Source organism: Hippoglossus stenolepis, chromosome 11 (genome assembly GCF_022539355.2).
Source record: "Hippoglossus stenolepis isolate QCI-W04-F060 chromosome 11, HSTE1.2, whole genome shotgun sequence".
Lineage (NCBI taxonomy): Eukaryota > Metazoa > Chordata > Actinopteri > Pleuronectiformes > Pleuronectidae > Hippoglossus > Hippoglossus stenolepis.
The window spans coordinates 4,609,235-4,626,493 of NC_061493.1; the positions used below are offsets into that span (position 1 = coordinate 4,609,235).

Sequence of the window (17,259 nt, forward strand, 5' to 3'; positions counted from 1 at the left end):
TAGTCGTAAAGTTTCCCAGCTGCAAGTGGATTTTACATTAAAATATTTTATGCCATTTTACATGGAAATATAATGTAATACAAAACTATAAAATGTATATTCTTCCTGGCCTTATATGATAGTAAAACTAAGCCTGTTAAGACATTTCATACACTGGCAAGTGAAGAAGCAGGGAAAAAATATACATACATGCAGCATAACTCAACAATTGATTACTAGTAATACAGACTGAAAAGTTGACTGTCCTCCTATGATTAATCATAGGATTAATCATCTCATTAACAACAGCTACGTTCAGTAATGAGCTGTTACCCAATGAATAAAACTGGCAAAGTAATGACGAGGCCCAGTTAGCAGCGGTGTATGTTTTATTGGACCCTAATGTCAGCTTGTTCCGAGGCAGAATGTTGTTTTGCAGACGATGAACTTTCGACTACAGCCATTGATATTTAAAACCTTGCACCTGGGATCTGGGTGTCCATGTGATTCACAGTTATACTGTTGCATAAAATATCTGAATCGAAGGTCCTAATTTTATTAGCAGTGCGTACTGAGAATCTAGTAAAATAAAGGAAAAGTTGGAATTTCCTGCATTACGCAGGGAGGCATGTGATATAATACACTGCATTTTCTTTGCTCTGCTGTCTACGCAGACTTAGTATTACTAGTTTGTTTATGTACAATCTATGGTGTTAGGGTAAGTTTAAAAACTTTGGGTTCATCCTATATGATTTAACCAGCACACTATTCAGACCCAAGTTCACACTTTTTTCAAAATAAAAGCTCTGTAATTCAGCTTGATATAAAGCAGAGCAGCAACAAAACAAACATGCTTTTACTTTGAAGAGAAATTGCCAAACAAGAAGTGATTCTGTGATTGTTGTTGCCATGATGGAGATCAGCACCCATCTTGGGTCACTCCATCTGTGTCTTAGTCTGACATGGTGAAATTAAAATGGTCAAACTATCAAATTGATCAGTTGACCTGCAGTTTGATCTAGTTCCCGATCGCTTCTGTGGTTAATCCGAGAACGTAGAAGAAGACATGTTCAACTCGGTGGACTGGTGGACACTGCCCCGACCCCACTGACTGCTGGTCACCTTTTTTTTTTTTTTGTGTCCTGCACTGCACTTTCTCAGCCACTCTACAATACACATGCCAAGTGTGAAGACGATAACTCGAGACAAGAACGCGTCTCGAGATATGCATTCCACATACAGACTGACAGAATGACCAGCAGACATTTGTGGAATTAGTAGGTAGATATAAAGGCAGTCCTCAAACCTAAATACATGGTTACAGTGTATTTTTCTTGCAGTCATTATATGTCCTTTTATGTGAGAATAATAAGCCTGGAATCATTCATATCATCGATAATCAAAGGTGTCAGTCAGAACACAGAGCCCACTGAAAACAAACTGTGTAAATATGAGTGATGCTAGTGTGGCTGCCTCAGCAAACCCTGGCAGCGGCAGTTGGCAGCTCACCTCTGTGTCTTCTTTTGGAGGCTCCCTGTTACATAGAAGCCTGGATTACATTTGTAACGGCAGACGGAGCCAACGTCATGACCTGAGGTCTGACAGTCTGCTGTTAGCAGCTTGGAATTGGGTATGTTCGGGACCTCTGGACACTCTATCTTGCAATAGGCCTCTGGGAAAGACCACAGTCCGTCCTCCAAACACACCAACCTGTCACTGTCACCTGAGGAGGGAGGCAGATGGGGAAGTACAGTCGGACAGAGACAGGGAAGTGTTATGACTACAGTTCTGCAATGCAGAAAGACATAAGACAAACCTGCATTAACATTTGAACCACACTCATCAGTGAATGATGAGGTTGATGATTATTGGAAAATAGAAAAAGTAACTTGACTAGTTACTTTGACTAGCTATATTCTATGATTTTTCACAATTCGTACCTCTGGAGCATTTTGACAGTCAATGTAACTCCATATTGAACTGGACACTGTAGACTATGTAACTTTTGCAAAACAGTGTCCTACTATAACACCATGTGGTAGTTTCTTGATGATGGTACATTTATGTATCCTTTCTTGACATGTTTTTTCATGATTTAATTCCTAAGACACTTAACTGAAAGTGACTGGACTAGCAGGAAACATCGCAGATTTGTTAACTTCCTGATTTCTTCTACATTAAAACCCTTGACATGTTTACCTGTGAGAGTATAGCCACAGCAGAGGTAGAGAGAAGTCATAAACTCAGTAAATAGATGCAGTAATGTCAGACACAAAGTAATACGTTTAGTGAACATCACCCTCTGAGCTCATGGTCATACCAAATGAAGTGAGGCTGGAGCAGCAAAACCTCTAAATTGCTTGAATTCACCATTTTGTTTCTTAAGAACTAAGTTTTTCATTTGAAACTATGGCACTCAGTAGAGCTCATACCTTTGCCTAATAGTCCCTTGACAATGCCTGATATTTTCAAAATCCATGAATTATTACCAAAGAAATTTCTTTGCCTGTGTCCCATCCTTTCACCTAGTTTTTGGAAATCCTCATATTAGTTTTTGCATCATCCTGCAGACAGGAGTGAGAACTTAACATCCATGGCTGAGCGAAAAAAAGGAAGATTGTGTTTCTTCATACATGCAGTGTGCTTTAAAACATACATAAGCACAAGTAAAACAGTCTGCACATCACGAATAAAAGACAGAGTACGTGCGAGAAGTACAAGTAGGTCGACATCATGAATCCATTTCTGTCGAACTGAACATTCTGGTTTTGTTGCATGGCTCTGTCTGGTTGAGTTATGAAGAAGGAGACTATGGCTTCTACGTTGCCCAAAGCTAATATTTTCTATGTTTGTACGGCCCCACATGAAGCAGGAGTGTTGGCATTTGATGGAGAATCATAACACCCAAACCCTTCCACAACTTTTTAGAAGCTTTTTAAACATTGTGCTGGTGTTGTGTTTATCCATGACAGCTGGACTGGTGTCCACTCAATATATTCCTGCTGAGTGATACACAATGGCCCTCAAACATATTTCACAGAACCAAAAGTGACAAATAGAATTATTTCTGCACAATCTCTATTTCGATCATGGATACGTGATTCATACTTGCTGTGGTTTTCTGACCACAATCACAAGTTGTGTGGACATCACGCTTGTCCCATCTAATCACTTCAAGAAGCATCGACTGCATTGCCTAACTTGCAGACCAAAAGAAGGGTAAAGCTCTTTTATTTGTGTGTGTGTGTGCGTGCGTGTGCGTGTGTGCATGCATGCGTGCGTGCGTGCGTGCGTGTGTGTGTGTGTACACATTAACATCTTCAGGGCATGCATAGAGAAGCACAATGAAGAGGAGACATGTTTTTTTTTTTATGTAAACGGCCTTTCCACTGTGATTTTACTACAATCCTGTCTATTGGTTCCCCTTGTCTTTTCAAACTAAAACCCTGTAAAAAGCAGGCATCTGTTTATCAGCAATAAATGTAATGTCCAATTCATTTTATGGGCTGTAGCTTGTAGAAGCATCTTGCTGTGGTTTGTCTGTTCAATAAAAGGGGCTGTTCAGAAAGACGGTCTAACACACTTACAATGCTGACTCCTATCATTCACAAATGTGAAGCATAAAGAATCTTTATCAAGTGATATTCGGTGAATTAAAAATGACTTTTGTAAGTTTTATCAAGATTTGCCCCTTAAATTACCAGATTTTCTTCATGAGACAATTGTGTCTTTCTGTCCATCTTCTTCTTCGATTAATTTACAGCCAAATGGGCCAATTTATAAATATTTATTTGTCAGTGCAACCAGACTCGGCCAGTTCTGCCACCACAGAGCAGACAAACCCAGCTCTAACCTTGTAGTATGGATGGTGATCCGCAGGTGAAGGAGCATTGTTTGCCAAAGGTGGTTCCCCAGGGGCAGCTGAATATGGCGTGGTATACGTGAGACTGATCGGGCAGCCCACAGTCTACAGGCTGACAGCTCACAATACGATCCCATGAACCATGGAAACACTCCAGCTCTGTCTTTCGCTGATGACGAGCAAGAGAGGGGAAGAAGACAAAAGAGTTCATAACTTTACCAATAACATTCCTGAGATTCTATCTTTGAATTCTGCAGACACTTTCTTGGACTTTGACGTGCAGTGTATCAAGTGAAACACACAAGACATACAATCTGCTTGGGTTCCTCATCATTCTCAGGAGATGTCAGATTTTGGAGGTAAAAGAGGAGGCAACCACAGATGTTGAACGAGGAATAGAAAAAAAGATGTTACATAGTCTAAAAAATGACTGTGGTACCACTCTAGAAGGAGGAAATACTGAAATCCCCATCAGTGTCATGTGTAGAAAATATAACTTCTAAACTTATTTTAGTGCTGTAACACATACTACAACATGCAGTTTACCTGATGGGGTGGGGTTCCCCTGCCGTTGAGGACGGTGATACTGAAACCACGGTGACACTGAACAGAGCAGTGCGAGGCCTCTCCTCCTCCTGTACACCTACACAGACACACTGATATATATACAAAGTTCTTTTGTCTGTTGTTTCATCGCTCTGATTGTTCAGTGTTTCGTTGTAAAGTGCCTACCTGACAGAGGCGTGCTCTAACTGAGGCGGGCTGCAGCTGTCCATCTGACATGGCTTCCGCAAACAGCTATTGCAGGGATAGAGGTGGAGGGAGAAGGAGAAGGAGAGGAATAAGAGGAGTGTGCAATTGGTGGAGTAATCTTACATTGTTTGCATAAGTACTCTTTCAAATACCCTAAACGTACACAGCAAATATTTATTCTAATGTCTGAATTCACTATAATGAGACGTATGCGCGCTGTCTGTGCAGTTTAACAGTTGCCTATCACCCCCTTTTTTAAAGCTCAGTGTGTAACTGGCATGCTACGTGTGAAGGCATGCGTGTGTTAAGTAGGTAGCTGTGGGAGAGCCCACCCTCTGATGCGCACCCGGTCAGGGCGAAGGTGCTGAAGTGACAGGAGGTCCTCAAAGCCACGCCTCCCACTGCCACCAAGGGGGAGGAGAAGAGGAGGATAACGGAGGCCGTGAGGAAGAAAGGTCGCGAGAGGTCATGGGTCACATTCACCACTAACGGGTTCCGATGGCATGAGAGGTTATGTGTCCCTGGGCAGATTGAAGGGTTAAAATGGTCATGTAGCTCCTTTTTTATGGTATTGTCTTTATTACTATTAGTATTTAAATGATGTTATTTTGCTTTACACATTATCAAAAACATACAAATCAATAAAAAAAGTACCTAGTGAGTGGTTTTTGCCAGTAGTATCAGAGAGTAAGATGGTTGCTGTCCTCCGGCACTGGTCCACAGACAAGGACCCGTCTGATGCTACGTACACCATTACAGAGGCTGCCACTCCAGGATGGTCAAATCCCACCTGGATCAATGGTGAAAGTGATGACAGTTTTTAAAAAATAAGGTAAAAAATATAGCAAAAGACAGATATAGCAAAATTTAAAACATTGAAATTGTTGCTAGCAAGAAACGAAGAGTTGATAAATACATGCAGTACCATTTTTGGGTTATTGCTGTAAGTTCAAATATATTAATTGTTACATCACACATTTGTACACACTTTGTTTTCATCAGCATTCAGGCTTTAAATATTGGATTGCTGCTCCAGCTTATCATTCCAGTGAACAAAGAGGTACAACACATTGGGGGGCGGCTCTGACTCAAAAGGTGGAGCGGGTCGTCCACTGACCAGAGAGTCAGCGGCTCAATCCAAGTCTCCCCCATTCCGCTTGCCATAGTGTGCTTGGGCAAATAGTGAACCTCAAATGGCCCCTGACAGCTGTGTTTGCAGTGTATGAGTGACATATGACAGAGTGCTGCACATAGATGCACTGTATGGATGTGTGAGTGAATGGGTAAATGGCAAAACTGTACTTGTAAAGTGCTTTGAGTGGTCATCCAGACTATATGAAGATCAGTCACACTTGGGTGTCACCTATTGTTGCTTGTCTTTTACAATTTGTTAGCAATGAAACCTTCGTGGCCGCCTACACAGTGAAGGGGAAACTGCAAAGACATAGTGTACAGTATGAGGCTCTCGAAGCTGCAGGTGAAAAGCAGCTTGTGCCCAGCATGTGTGATTGTAGCTACATGTCCATTGCCCTCTCCGACTTATCACAAATAAATAGAAGAGAAACACAAAGACGCCTCTGATCATTAGAACAGAAGAATATGTCCTCACCAAAGCACATGCTTGGGCATTAAACTGCAGCAGTACTGTAACTATGTTGTGACTGGAACCCCATGTAACTGCAATGATTCGCTCAGTTGACGCTCACTGATCTCTGTTACAGAACTTGCCACAGCCACCTGCCAAACCTAAAGACTCTGAGTGTTTCATAATCAAAAGATACATTTTTGGGGTAAAATACATTTTAAGAGACCCTATTAAAGTATGAAAAGGTGTTGAATGAGACACTTTTTGAGAGCTGGCAGGGATGGGTATGATAAAAAGGTTTGAGAAATGCTTTTCAGATCGAGCAGGACAAGCTATTTAAGCGAGGGAGGCACTTTCAGAGACAGAAAAAACACGTCAAGGAAAAATTTGGTGTTTCGGGGAGAGCTGACAGATATGGGTGTTATAATGAAGGCTTTGAAAGAGTCAGTGAAAGAGTCTTTAGGGCGAAGGCGGCCTTCCAGAGAGGCTGCAGAGAAGTGTCTGATAAAAAGGGCATTCAGAAAAGAAGCAGGGGATGGAAAGATGAGTCATTCAACAAAGAAGTGGAAATGATGAGAGGAGAAGAGGCAAAATGAACGAGTATGTGCACGGAAGGAAAGAGGCAAGCTCCTGACTGCAAAGGGCTCCATAATCCGGAGAATGACAGACAAGACTACGAAGCTATCAGTCAAATCAACAGCTAGCCTATGCTCAGTCTGGCCCCGCAGAGTCGACTGTGGGAACTGGGGCTGTGGAAAGATTAAATAATACAAAACTACTAAATATGAGAACCAGACACAGGTCTGGAATGGAAAGCCAGGTCCAAATACAGTGGAGTACACAAACCAGGACATCTACGTGAAGCATGGTTGACTAGAGTATGTTGGAGCTGCAAAGATAAGCGGGGAAACTATTCAAATAAATCACTTTAACTGCAGCAGCGGCTATTGTAATTCTCTGTCAACGTAGGATTCAACAACAAATACAAATGTCATCAATCCTAAAATAAACAATTAGTTGATGATTTGAAATGTTCAAGAATAATTATTAAATGATCAAGATGTTTTTGCCTTATCTTTTTTGGAGCCACAGTCAATTGTAATAATAAATCATGTGTCCATGACAACTAAAAGATCTATTTATGATTAGAAAATTATTATTTTTTCTTCAGATGCCAGTATTTGAATAACTTGTTGAAATATGAATCGTGACATAATCATGCAACACACCACTATTAATAAACTCGTAATGATAATTGCTGAAGTCAAAAATAAAACTGCAGATACAGAATAAGCACAGTGTTAGTCATGATTGTAATTATCTTCACATCATTAGAACTCATAGATGACCTAAAAAAATGAATAATTATACACACATACAACCAATGCATCAAATGAATAATGTAATTGTTAAAAAGTTGTGTGAGTGTGTGTGTGTGGGGGCAGCCATCTGTGAGCAGCCCTTCAACCCCATTTAAAAAAGGTTTTGGAAAGTACTGGAAGATGTTGAAGGGTAGCCACCCACACTCATTCAGTGAAGGGGAGAACAGATACAGAACACACACACACACACACACACACACACACACAGACAAACACACGTACCTTCAGCCAAAATGAATGTTCCAGGTCATTATTTGTGTCAGACTGGGCTGTGCAAGGGAACCAGGCGTCTGTGGACAGTGTCTCACTCATCTCGAGGTGCTGATACCTGCAGAGCTTCACACAGAAACAAATGGATTCTTAATTGATAATTAATCTAAAGTCATTTATTCATGAGACACGTCCAGCCAGCATAAGGTAGACTCTGGTTTGTCTCTAAAAAAGTGAACAACATGAACATTTCCATTCAGCTCAGATGATCAACGTTTTATTTTCCTACCAACTGTTTTTCCGTGTGTGTTTACCAAATCCTGACCAGAACATTTCCCCAATGCCCAACGGCATAGTGTGTGTGTGTGTGTGTGTGTGTGTGTGTGTGTGTGTGTGTGTGTGTGTGTGTGTGTGTGTGTGTGTGTGTGTGTGTGTGTGTGTGTTTGGACAAAACAACTATGCAGGGATGGTTTCTCCAATCTTGGTGGGAATATTGCTTAAGGTTAAGGTGATCTCAAGATGATTCACTTTTGGTCATTTTCCAAAATATCTCGCAAACAATAGCGAGAGAATCTAAAGCTGTGTGATGTGAGGGTATACACAGCATATGTGCAGGGTATGCATCACCCCTTCATTTTAATATCAATCACAATCCAGACATTACACTTCAAAACTTTCCCTGACCTTTTAATGTGACAAAAATATTTACAATCTAATCTGCTGTGTCATCAAGATGTTTAGTTTATTGTGGAGCAATAAAAGTTTTTCAGAATCTTGCTCTAATTTAATAAATTCTATTTAGTGCCTTGGGAAGAGCCCACATTCTCTGCGAGTGACGCATTTAATTGGCCATCCCAAATTTATTCATGACACTTTGATTTGTTTTGTTTACTGCACTTTTCCTCATGCAGACACTGTAGCATGAAAAATCCCAGGAGACGTGCCAGTTCTGAGTGTGTTTGACACCAGCAGTCCTCCCATGGAAGTGAATCATGTTCTTTACCCGGCTGAGCAGAACTTACTTCACGCTGCATCATTTGCATGTGACCTATCGTCTAGAGGAGCGAGGTTGACCTGAGGCCGTTTCTAGAACTGTGACACAATTTGGAACCTCTGCAACGACGGGCCTGAGAGGCCTCATGTGATTGCAGAAATTTTATGAGAGATGTCAAAGCTGTAAAATTATAGGTGTGTTTTGTGCTAAAGTTGTAGAAAGAGAGATGGGAGCGATGCCATATTCAAAGTTGCTGCTCTGTCATGGTAAGTTCTGCCAAAATCGCCTCCAAAGTTATGTGCAAAGCCCTTCTTCTTCTTCTTGTCTTTACCAGTCACTGCTCAACTCTGTTTCTTGAAGAACAGAAATGCTTTTATAATTAAAAAGGATCCAGCTCATAACAATCCTCTGCTTCAGGTCTTTCATATATGTTAATATGATCTGAAGGACTGGAAAGTTCTGTTACCCCGTTTTAAATGGTTTTTGCCTTGAGTAGGCTCCTCTCTAATAAAAAGGTTTTGCATCATGTAAAGGATTAGTCAAACAAGTTCAATACAAACTTGCCACTAAAAGGAGCAGAGATCTTAAAAGTTACTGTTGTGAAAAGATCTGGTTTGAGTCCAGTCCATCTAATATTTGCCTTATGAAATCTCAGACTTACCACAGTGAACGACCAATCGATGAAGACATACTCGTATATGTTTCATAGAACTGTTTATATAATTACAGGCTGAAAAGAATTGATCTGACTGGTATGATACTGCTTCAAGCCACAAGTGGCGGCACAGAAAATAATAGTGAATAGTGATGAGGAAATGATGCATATTTTTGCATAATTGATGCATATTATTAAGGACAATTCACATGAATAGCCAGTCAGAATCCTAGCATTTACAATCAGGAACTACAACAGAAGCTTTCGCTCTCCTCCTCTGCAGGTGAGGATTTAGCTAGTTGGTCAAGAATTGGAGAATTTACAGGGATTAAGTCAAAGTTTTGTAGGAACGCATCCAGCTGCAAACATTGAGCTGATGATTTGCACCATTGCCTCCACAAGGAGTTCATCATCATCATCTCGGTCTTTAATGTTCCCTGTGGGTTATACTAGACCTTTGTAATACCTTGTTAAGTGATGGCTCCCCGGTGGCAGCGTGGGCAGGACAGCGGTTGGGGTCCTGGTGAGAGGCAGTAGCAGTGGAGGCCCATTGGTCCGTGTAGCCCAGGGGCGTGAAGTAACCACAGTCCTGAACACTGGAGCCCCGCTCAAAGTCCTCACATACCCCGTCACCGTCAAACACATAACACTGACTGGGTTCACCTTGGCAGATGGAGAGGAGAGCGAGAGAGGAGGATTTATGAAAGAATATAAAGCCTGGTTTCTTAATCTGGCAGGGAAACACACTCATCCCCCACTGTTAACTCCCCTCCAAATATATTTGTCAGTGAACCAAACCAGAGCAAGTCTATTCTGTATTTTCATTGGCCACTTTTAATGTCAGCCACATCAACTCAACCGTATCTGTCTCTCTGGCCTGTCAACACGCTGTAAATAATAGAAAGCAATGAACTCTGACTTGATTAATTATTTAAGATCACAGCAATTTTGTAATCTCAATAGGCAGAGAGAACCAAAGAGGACCTCAAATGTGTCTTGGCAGCTAGTTTGATCCCAAAAGCTCCTCGATGGGCCATGTGTGTCTACACTGTATGTCACCAGGTGACAACAGCAGCTCTATGTATTAATAAGAACTGTCAAAGCAGTGCTCAAAACTTATTTCATGTCTGATCGAAAACCTGAGTACAGACAGAAGAACATTGGTTTAACTATTATTGTGTCTGCTAATAAATCTCGAATTTATCAACTCTCAAGATGAAGCAAGGGGTGAAACAAAACAAAGCCATCACCTAGGAGACCTGAGATCAGGACCAGAATAACAACAAAATAGCAGCGCCATACACTTTATGACTTTTTCTAATAGTTGAAGAGTTAACAATAGAGAATGAGAAAGTATGAGTATATGCAGTGTGTTTCATACCGATACGTAAACGCTTGCCCCACAGCTGAGGAGGCTGTTCGTGGAGATACTGTATGTTAAGAGCCCCTCATGTGGTTTGACAAACAAGGTCAACTTACTATCTTTTTGCAAAGCGTTCAACCACATCTCAGCATTCTTCATTAATGGACATAGAGAAAGATAAAGTATGAACATGTTATAGATTTTTTCTTTTGTCCAAATAGAGATATTTCAAAGGTCAACATGGAACTTTCATGATTGAATGTACTTGTGTGGTTACACGTTGTTAATATTATTGTTTTAAGTTATCTTAAAGCATAGCTCTATCTGTTGTGGTGATGCTTTAAAAGAATGGTAAAGAAATAGAAGTAACACACAATAAATAAAGGACCCCAACGAATACCGTAAAATTTGACAAAATCAAAATAACAAAGATGTGCTCATTTATATTTCAAAGTCAAAAATATGTTGAATTTTACAGGATATATTCAGGTTGTATTTGATGTAAGTCAGATTATACTTCCTGTAACACAGTCGTACCTGAGCTATGAGCAATTAATATCTATGTGCAGTCGATCAAATCGATGTTGACATAATGTGCAACAGCAGAGTGGGAATCATAAGCTGATCAATATCTTGTAAAGCAGCAGCTCTTCGTGAAAAGGCTGGAAAACACTTCCGTTTGGCCTCATGGAAAATGTGGACATCTGCAGAAGTTAGACAGAAACAGAGCTGTGTCACAAAGTGCTGCACAATTGTCTTCAATTTGTTGACGGCAACATGTTTCTGATAAAAAGTAAATGAGGCAGAGACGCCATATTGTCATACTAAGTTCATTTGGCAATACTAAAGGAAGCGAACTCTCCAAATACCCCACCCCTGCTTTGACGACACCTGTGAAAATAATTAAGTCTTTTTAATTCCAGTTCAGTTTTTCTTTAAACTTTACAAAATTGGACCGATTGATAAACTTTGACTTATATATTAGGGACATCTGTGTTTTATTAAAGGTCTGCATGCGTTAATCATGTTGTGCAATTTAACCTTCATTTAATCAGGCAGTAAAACATTTTACTTGGAAATCTGTATAATCTTTAAAAAAACAAGGTGAAAGCAGGATTTCTTAACAACCAAAGCAGCTTGTCCATGGCAAGCTGACTGTAAGAATATCTTTGTGTTATAACTGCAGAACAACAGTAAACTATTTTAAACTACTATAAACCCAACAAAATCCAGAGCAAGGCAGTTCAGCAAGTAGTTGGAGCTAAATGGGTCAAGCAAACATGGCAAGAAGAGCTACACAAATGTTTTGTCTACGGCTTCAACAACAACTGAATAATTGGTTCCCAATTAGTACAAAAATATTTGGGGCCAAATTGTTTATCTGATGTTTTTCATCGTTTCAAGAGATGTAATAGCATCAGTCACACAATGGCTAGCCCTGACAAATAAATTGATTAAATGATGGACATTTTAGTGCCACAAACTCACGTAACACAAACCCTTACACCAAACATATACCACACAGCTGCCGTTGGCCTAAAAGTCAAAACAAGGGAAGCAAATCAAAGTAATGTACCACTTTATATCAACGGACTTGTCCTATCTTTTAGTAATATCATGGATTCTTTAATAAAATCACTAAAAAGTTGGATATTATCAAAGCCAAACTTATTCAACTTAGCTTCTGGCAACTGAGGAGCTTTTTGGGCAAACATTCCTTTATATGGGGGATGGATTTTAAGGCTGTGGAGGAACACCACATACCACAACAGCAGAGCTGATTCCTTGTGTCAATGTGGCTAATGCCTGCTCTCCGCTGGTCCAAGTCTCTCAATGAGAAACAGAGACATTTGGGGACTTGGATGGACGCGTTGGACGTGCCAGTGTCAGCGTATTAGGGCAACCATCACAATACAACGCAATCTTCAGTGTGTGTCAGTGAAAATAAGAACGTGAGCAAGTATTCACGAGTAAACAGCTAATTATGACTGTGACATTATGAAATAATGCATGAGCTTTATGCTCTCAATGCTCTCTTTCTGGCTTTGCTGCAAGACAATGCATATTTAAACGTGTTTACCTCATATTAAGGTCCAAAAACACATGTTGACAGAGGCAGAGTCTTCCCCCTTCTGCTAATGATGCTGTACTTTGGGTAAACTCCCTTCCATGTTGTGCTGTCAGTCTTCTGTTGTGGCCTGGCTGCATGCTTCAGACTGAGAAAAGGGTGCAGACACAATTTATTGTCGTCCTGTGGTGGATTTACAACGATGGGTGAACTCTCTGTGGCGTCTTTATTTGTCGTCTGCCATGTTACGCTGCATGATTTTGGTCGAGGGTTAGCAGGACAACGTTCAACCCTTGTCTTGCGGTTGAGAAGGATATATCTGAATAATATCAAAAGGAAAATGATCATTTGGATGTTTTTAAACCTTTACTGCCTCTTACTAAACAGCAGTTACTGGTTTTGTATACTCACAGGAAAGTGAGCACAGAAAGTGGAAAGTTACTAAGTTAGAAAAAAAAGTTTGATCCAGGGACACGTCTACTGCAAATGCCTCTTGTTTATCTAGAAGCAAAAACCTCACGTAAAATAAATCCTGAAACTCACTGTACAACCAATGAAATGATTCTTCATCTTCCTTATCTTTACATAAATCTCTGGTTGTTAATTCTAACAACAAATCATACATTCTTGACTAAACCTCACCAAGGTTAACCTGGGCCAGCTCTTAACCCCCCTCACCTCCCTTGAAGGATCTGACTCTGGCCATCAGAAATACAAGACAACCTCCAATCACATTAAGGTACTTCAAGTAACAAGAGAAAACCCTTGTTATTACTGTAATGAAAATGAAAGTAGATGCGAGCGAACATCCTCACCATCAACCAAAACAGAGACTTTGTTTGATTGACCGGCATCAAGGTGATAGATGATTGATCATTAAAATTACATTGTTATTTTACTTCGACTATAAACTGTATCTGAGACTTAAGAAGTATTGGATGCTCGAGTGATAAAGCACTAAAACAAAGTGTGCAGATAGGTCTGGAAATGCGTGACTAAACTTTTTATATTTTTAAAATTTTTACAGTTGGATATAATCTTTCTCGCTGGGGAGACCTGGCCAGTTGTTGCAGATTTGATTTGATAATAAAAAAAACGACTATTTACTTTAGATATCAACAAGATGAAAAATGGCAACAATGTCTAAAACACAACTGTTATTGTGAGCTCACAGCATCTAATCTCAAACCACAACATGATCTTCGATAAGAAATCAATCAACTTCACTTATCAATATTCCCAAGATCGCAATCGATTCCCTGAAATCTTATAAAAGCCGAAGCTTATTCAATTAAAGAAACATGTCTGGCATATGTTTTGAGACTCAACTGTGTACTTTGCTGTTGAAAATAGTTTTTTCTCTGGTGTTTCTTTGCCAGCCTAATGTTAAAATACTTCACATTTCTGAACAAGACTTGTGACTTAGCAAACCAAAAACTCACTTCTTACCATTCAGCTCATCTGTTTTCTCTTATGCTGCTGTGATGTTACATTACTGGTTTGTGGACTCAGTTCAAGCCAGAAGCTTTTATGTCTTGTAAATTAAATTTGATTTGTTAGATTTTTTTTTTCTAATGCTGCTGCATGCACATTGCCATTTAGTAACTTTGCTTTTACACTATAAGTTTAAACGGTATTCATGTTTTACATTTAAGAGTGATTTGGTGGGTTTAATGTATGACAAAACAAATAAATTGTCACCATTGTTTTGAAAGAAACCAAACAGCTCAACAAGCTTTCAGACTTTTCACCCTGCAGTAAATGAAATTCACTCACCATTACATTTGAAGCCCATCTCCTTGTTACATTTCTTAGAGCAGCCATCCCCATCCAGGAGATTACTGTCATCACACTCTTCTGTCCTAGAAGAAGAACATCGTCAACACCAATATCAGATAGTCTCTGTTCTGAAAGAATAATTGTTCATCATTAATCATGTTAATGTGTCCACAGACCCCTGTATGAGGCCGTCTCCACAGTAGGACTGCCCATGAGTGTAGAGGAGAGGTGGGGAGGTATCGCTGAGAAGACCTTCTGCTTCCACCTGGATTGTGTACTGGTACTTGACTCCTTGCTGTACAGTACTGGAGAGGAGAGGAGTCCAAAGAGTAGTAAAGACTATTTTTCTGCTCTGTAGTACAAACATATCATAAAATCTTTGAAAGCATATAGATCAATACAAGTCACTCATTCAAAACATGACAAACCTAGAATTATTGTGGCTATTTTTGCCAGTGTGGTTAAGTGTGTGTTAAAGGTTCAGTGTGTAAAATTTAGTGACCTCTAATGGTAAAGTTGCATGTTGCAGCTGAATACCCCCCATCTCACCCTCCCAGTCCAAGCATGAAAGAGAAGCTGTGGTAACCTTCAGTTGTTATAAAAACTCAAAAGATGTTTAGTTTGTCCGGTCTGGGCTACTGTAAAAAAACATGGTGGCCTCTGTAGATAGGACCGGCTCCTGATGTGAATATAAAGTATTTAAATATAAAGGGCTCATTCTAGGGTTAAGAAAACAACAATTCGTACAATTTAGAAGAAACACGTGAAAACATCACTAGGATTATTTTGTGTTCAATTTATGCCAATGGATCCCTTTAACCTAAATCTTACAGGGTTAGGGTTAGCAACATTACTTTCTTCGTCCAATGTACTGTTGAAGCATTGCATTTACTGTAGGGCCCTCGACGAGTCAATGCAACGGCAATCCTACTGGATTCTACAAACAATGGCTCTTGGGATCGAGTAACTAAAGTGGAGCTTTAAGTCCCAGTGGCTTCTATCTGTAACCTTGCAGTATCCGGTGGCCTTAAAGCCCCACGGCAGGAAGTGAGTGTAACGATACCATTGCTCCGGTGTCAGGAACTATTGATCTGTTTCGGTGGGTTGTGTCTAAAATAAAGAATATCCTCCCTGTTTTCTCAGAACAGAGCTACTGCTTCTTGTATAAACTTTAACCGTGAGAAGAATAAATCATTCAGTATCCACAGATTTCCTTTATTAATTATGGATCAGAGAAGGAAATGAATATTTTGAAAAACACCATCTCTTTCCCTATTTATCTGTACTGTAGCTATATTTGGCTATTTTCTTTAGCCATGTGACACAGTTCCTTTTCTCTCTCGCTCTCGGCTCTCACAGACTGTACCTTGCACTTGCACTTCTTAATTCCATGTCTAATTTCCTCTTCAACTATAAACTAAATTTGAATTGTTTCCAGAAGAGCTGCATGAATGCAATTGACTTTTCATTTTATCTTCATTATCAGTAAAGCATAAATAGTTAGTTAAATACCAGTTTATGTGGCGTGTATCCAAAGAAAAAAATATGCTTTGGCAACAAGGCAACACAAATAATATCTCAAGGCCAGGTAACAAGCAAGTTCGTACAAAATCTTGTGCAACCACATCTGAAGGGTGTTTATAGCTGCTCCAAAATGCCAGAGCTTAAGGGGGGCTGTCAAAGAAATGAACAAGATGGACATCTACAAATCTAAAAATGGGGATAATGGCACAAGCTTTGAGACATGCCTTTCTTCAAACACATTCATGGTGTTGAACTCAGACACACACACACACACACACACACACACACACACACACACACACACACACACACACACACACCAAAGAGTGTGTGATAGAGTAAATTATTATTATTATAAGATTGTATAAAAAAAAGAGCTTCAGTTAGAAGTTCAACACAAGTATACTTTATCTCCTCCGTGTTTGTGTATGTGGTTGTATAAATGAATGGTACTTAGAAAACCTTTTGAAGTCGGTCCAGTAGATCATCTCCCCAGTTATCTGCAACATGGCAGCAGTGGCTACAATGTAATCTTGTGGGGCAACTGCGACAGTCCACGAAATGTCTACTTAAAGGGTTTTTTTCTAGGTCAATGGAAACATGAGTGAGAGTTGGAGAGAATTGGATTTCACTAAGAGAAACTATTATGGCAGAATTTCTTTCTGATGTGGAATATGTCAATTATAGGTTCAGTGTGTAAGCTTTAGGTGAAAGGGATATAATGGCAAAAATGTTATCTAAAATAATCCTAGTGATGTTTTCACGTGTGTAATCATCTAAATTGTATGAATTGTTGTTTTCTTAACCCTAGAATGAGCCCTCTATATTTAAATACTTTATATTAACATTAGGAGTGGGTCCTCTCTACAGAGGCCACCATGTTTTTTACAGTAGTCCAGAATGGACAAACTAAACACCTTTTGAGTTTTTATAACAACTGAAGGTTTCCACAGGTTCTCTTTCATGTTTGGAAGGGGAGGGTGAGGTGAGGGGTATTTAGCTGCAATATGGAGCTTCACCACTAGATGTCACTAAATTCTACACACTGAACCTTTAAGTATTTGACTTTGATGTTCGTCCCTATTTGCTTGACCCTTTTAGTGGA

The 17,259-nt window shown here is 39.8% G+C and overlaps 1 protein-coding gene across 1 annotated transcript in view; it reads right to left on the reverse strand.

Moving 5' to 3' along the window:
• The window catches only part of pappa2 (pappalysin 2), a 70,315-nt gene that overhangs the window by 21,623 nt on the left and 31,433 nt on the right, over positions 1 to 17,259 (reverse strand). The window contains exons 12-21 of the mRNA XM_047342054.1: positions 14,807 to 14,935; positions 14,628 to 14,713; positions 9,887 to 10,083; positions 7,784 to 7,897; positions 5,249 to 5,384; positions 4,941 to 5,115; positions 4,574 to 4,639; positions 4,388 to 4,484; positions 3,833 to 4,010; positions 1,489 to 1,702 (exon numbers count right to left, since the gene is read on the reverse strand). Of these exons, the coding sequence (XP_047198010.1) occupies positions 1,489 to 1,702; positions 3,833 to 4,010; positions 4,388 to 4,484; positions 4,574 to 4,639; positions 4,941 to 5,115; positions 5,249 to 5,384; positions 7,784 to 7,897; positions 9,887 to 10,083; positions 14,628 to 14,713; positions 14,807 to 14,935 (1,392 nt within the window). The remainder of the gene's footprint in view (positions 1 to 1,488; positions 1,703 to 3,832; positions 4,011 to 4,387; positions 4,485 to 4,573; positions 4,640 to 4,940; positions 5,116 to 5,248; positions 5,385 to 7,783; positions 7,898 to 9,886; positions 10,084 to 14,627; positions 14,714 to 14,806; positions 14,936 to 17,259) is intronic.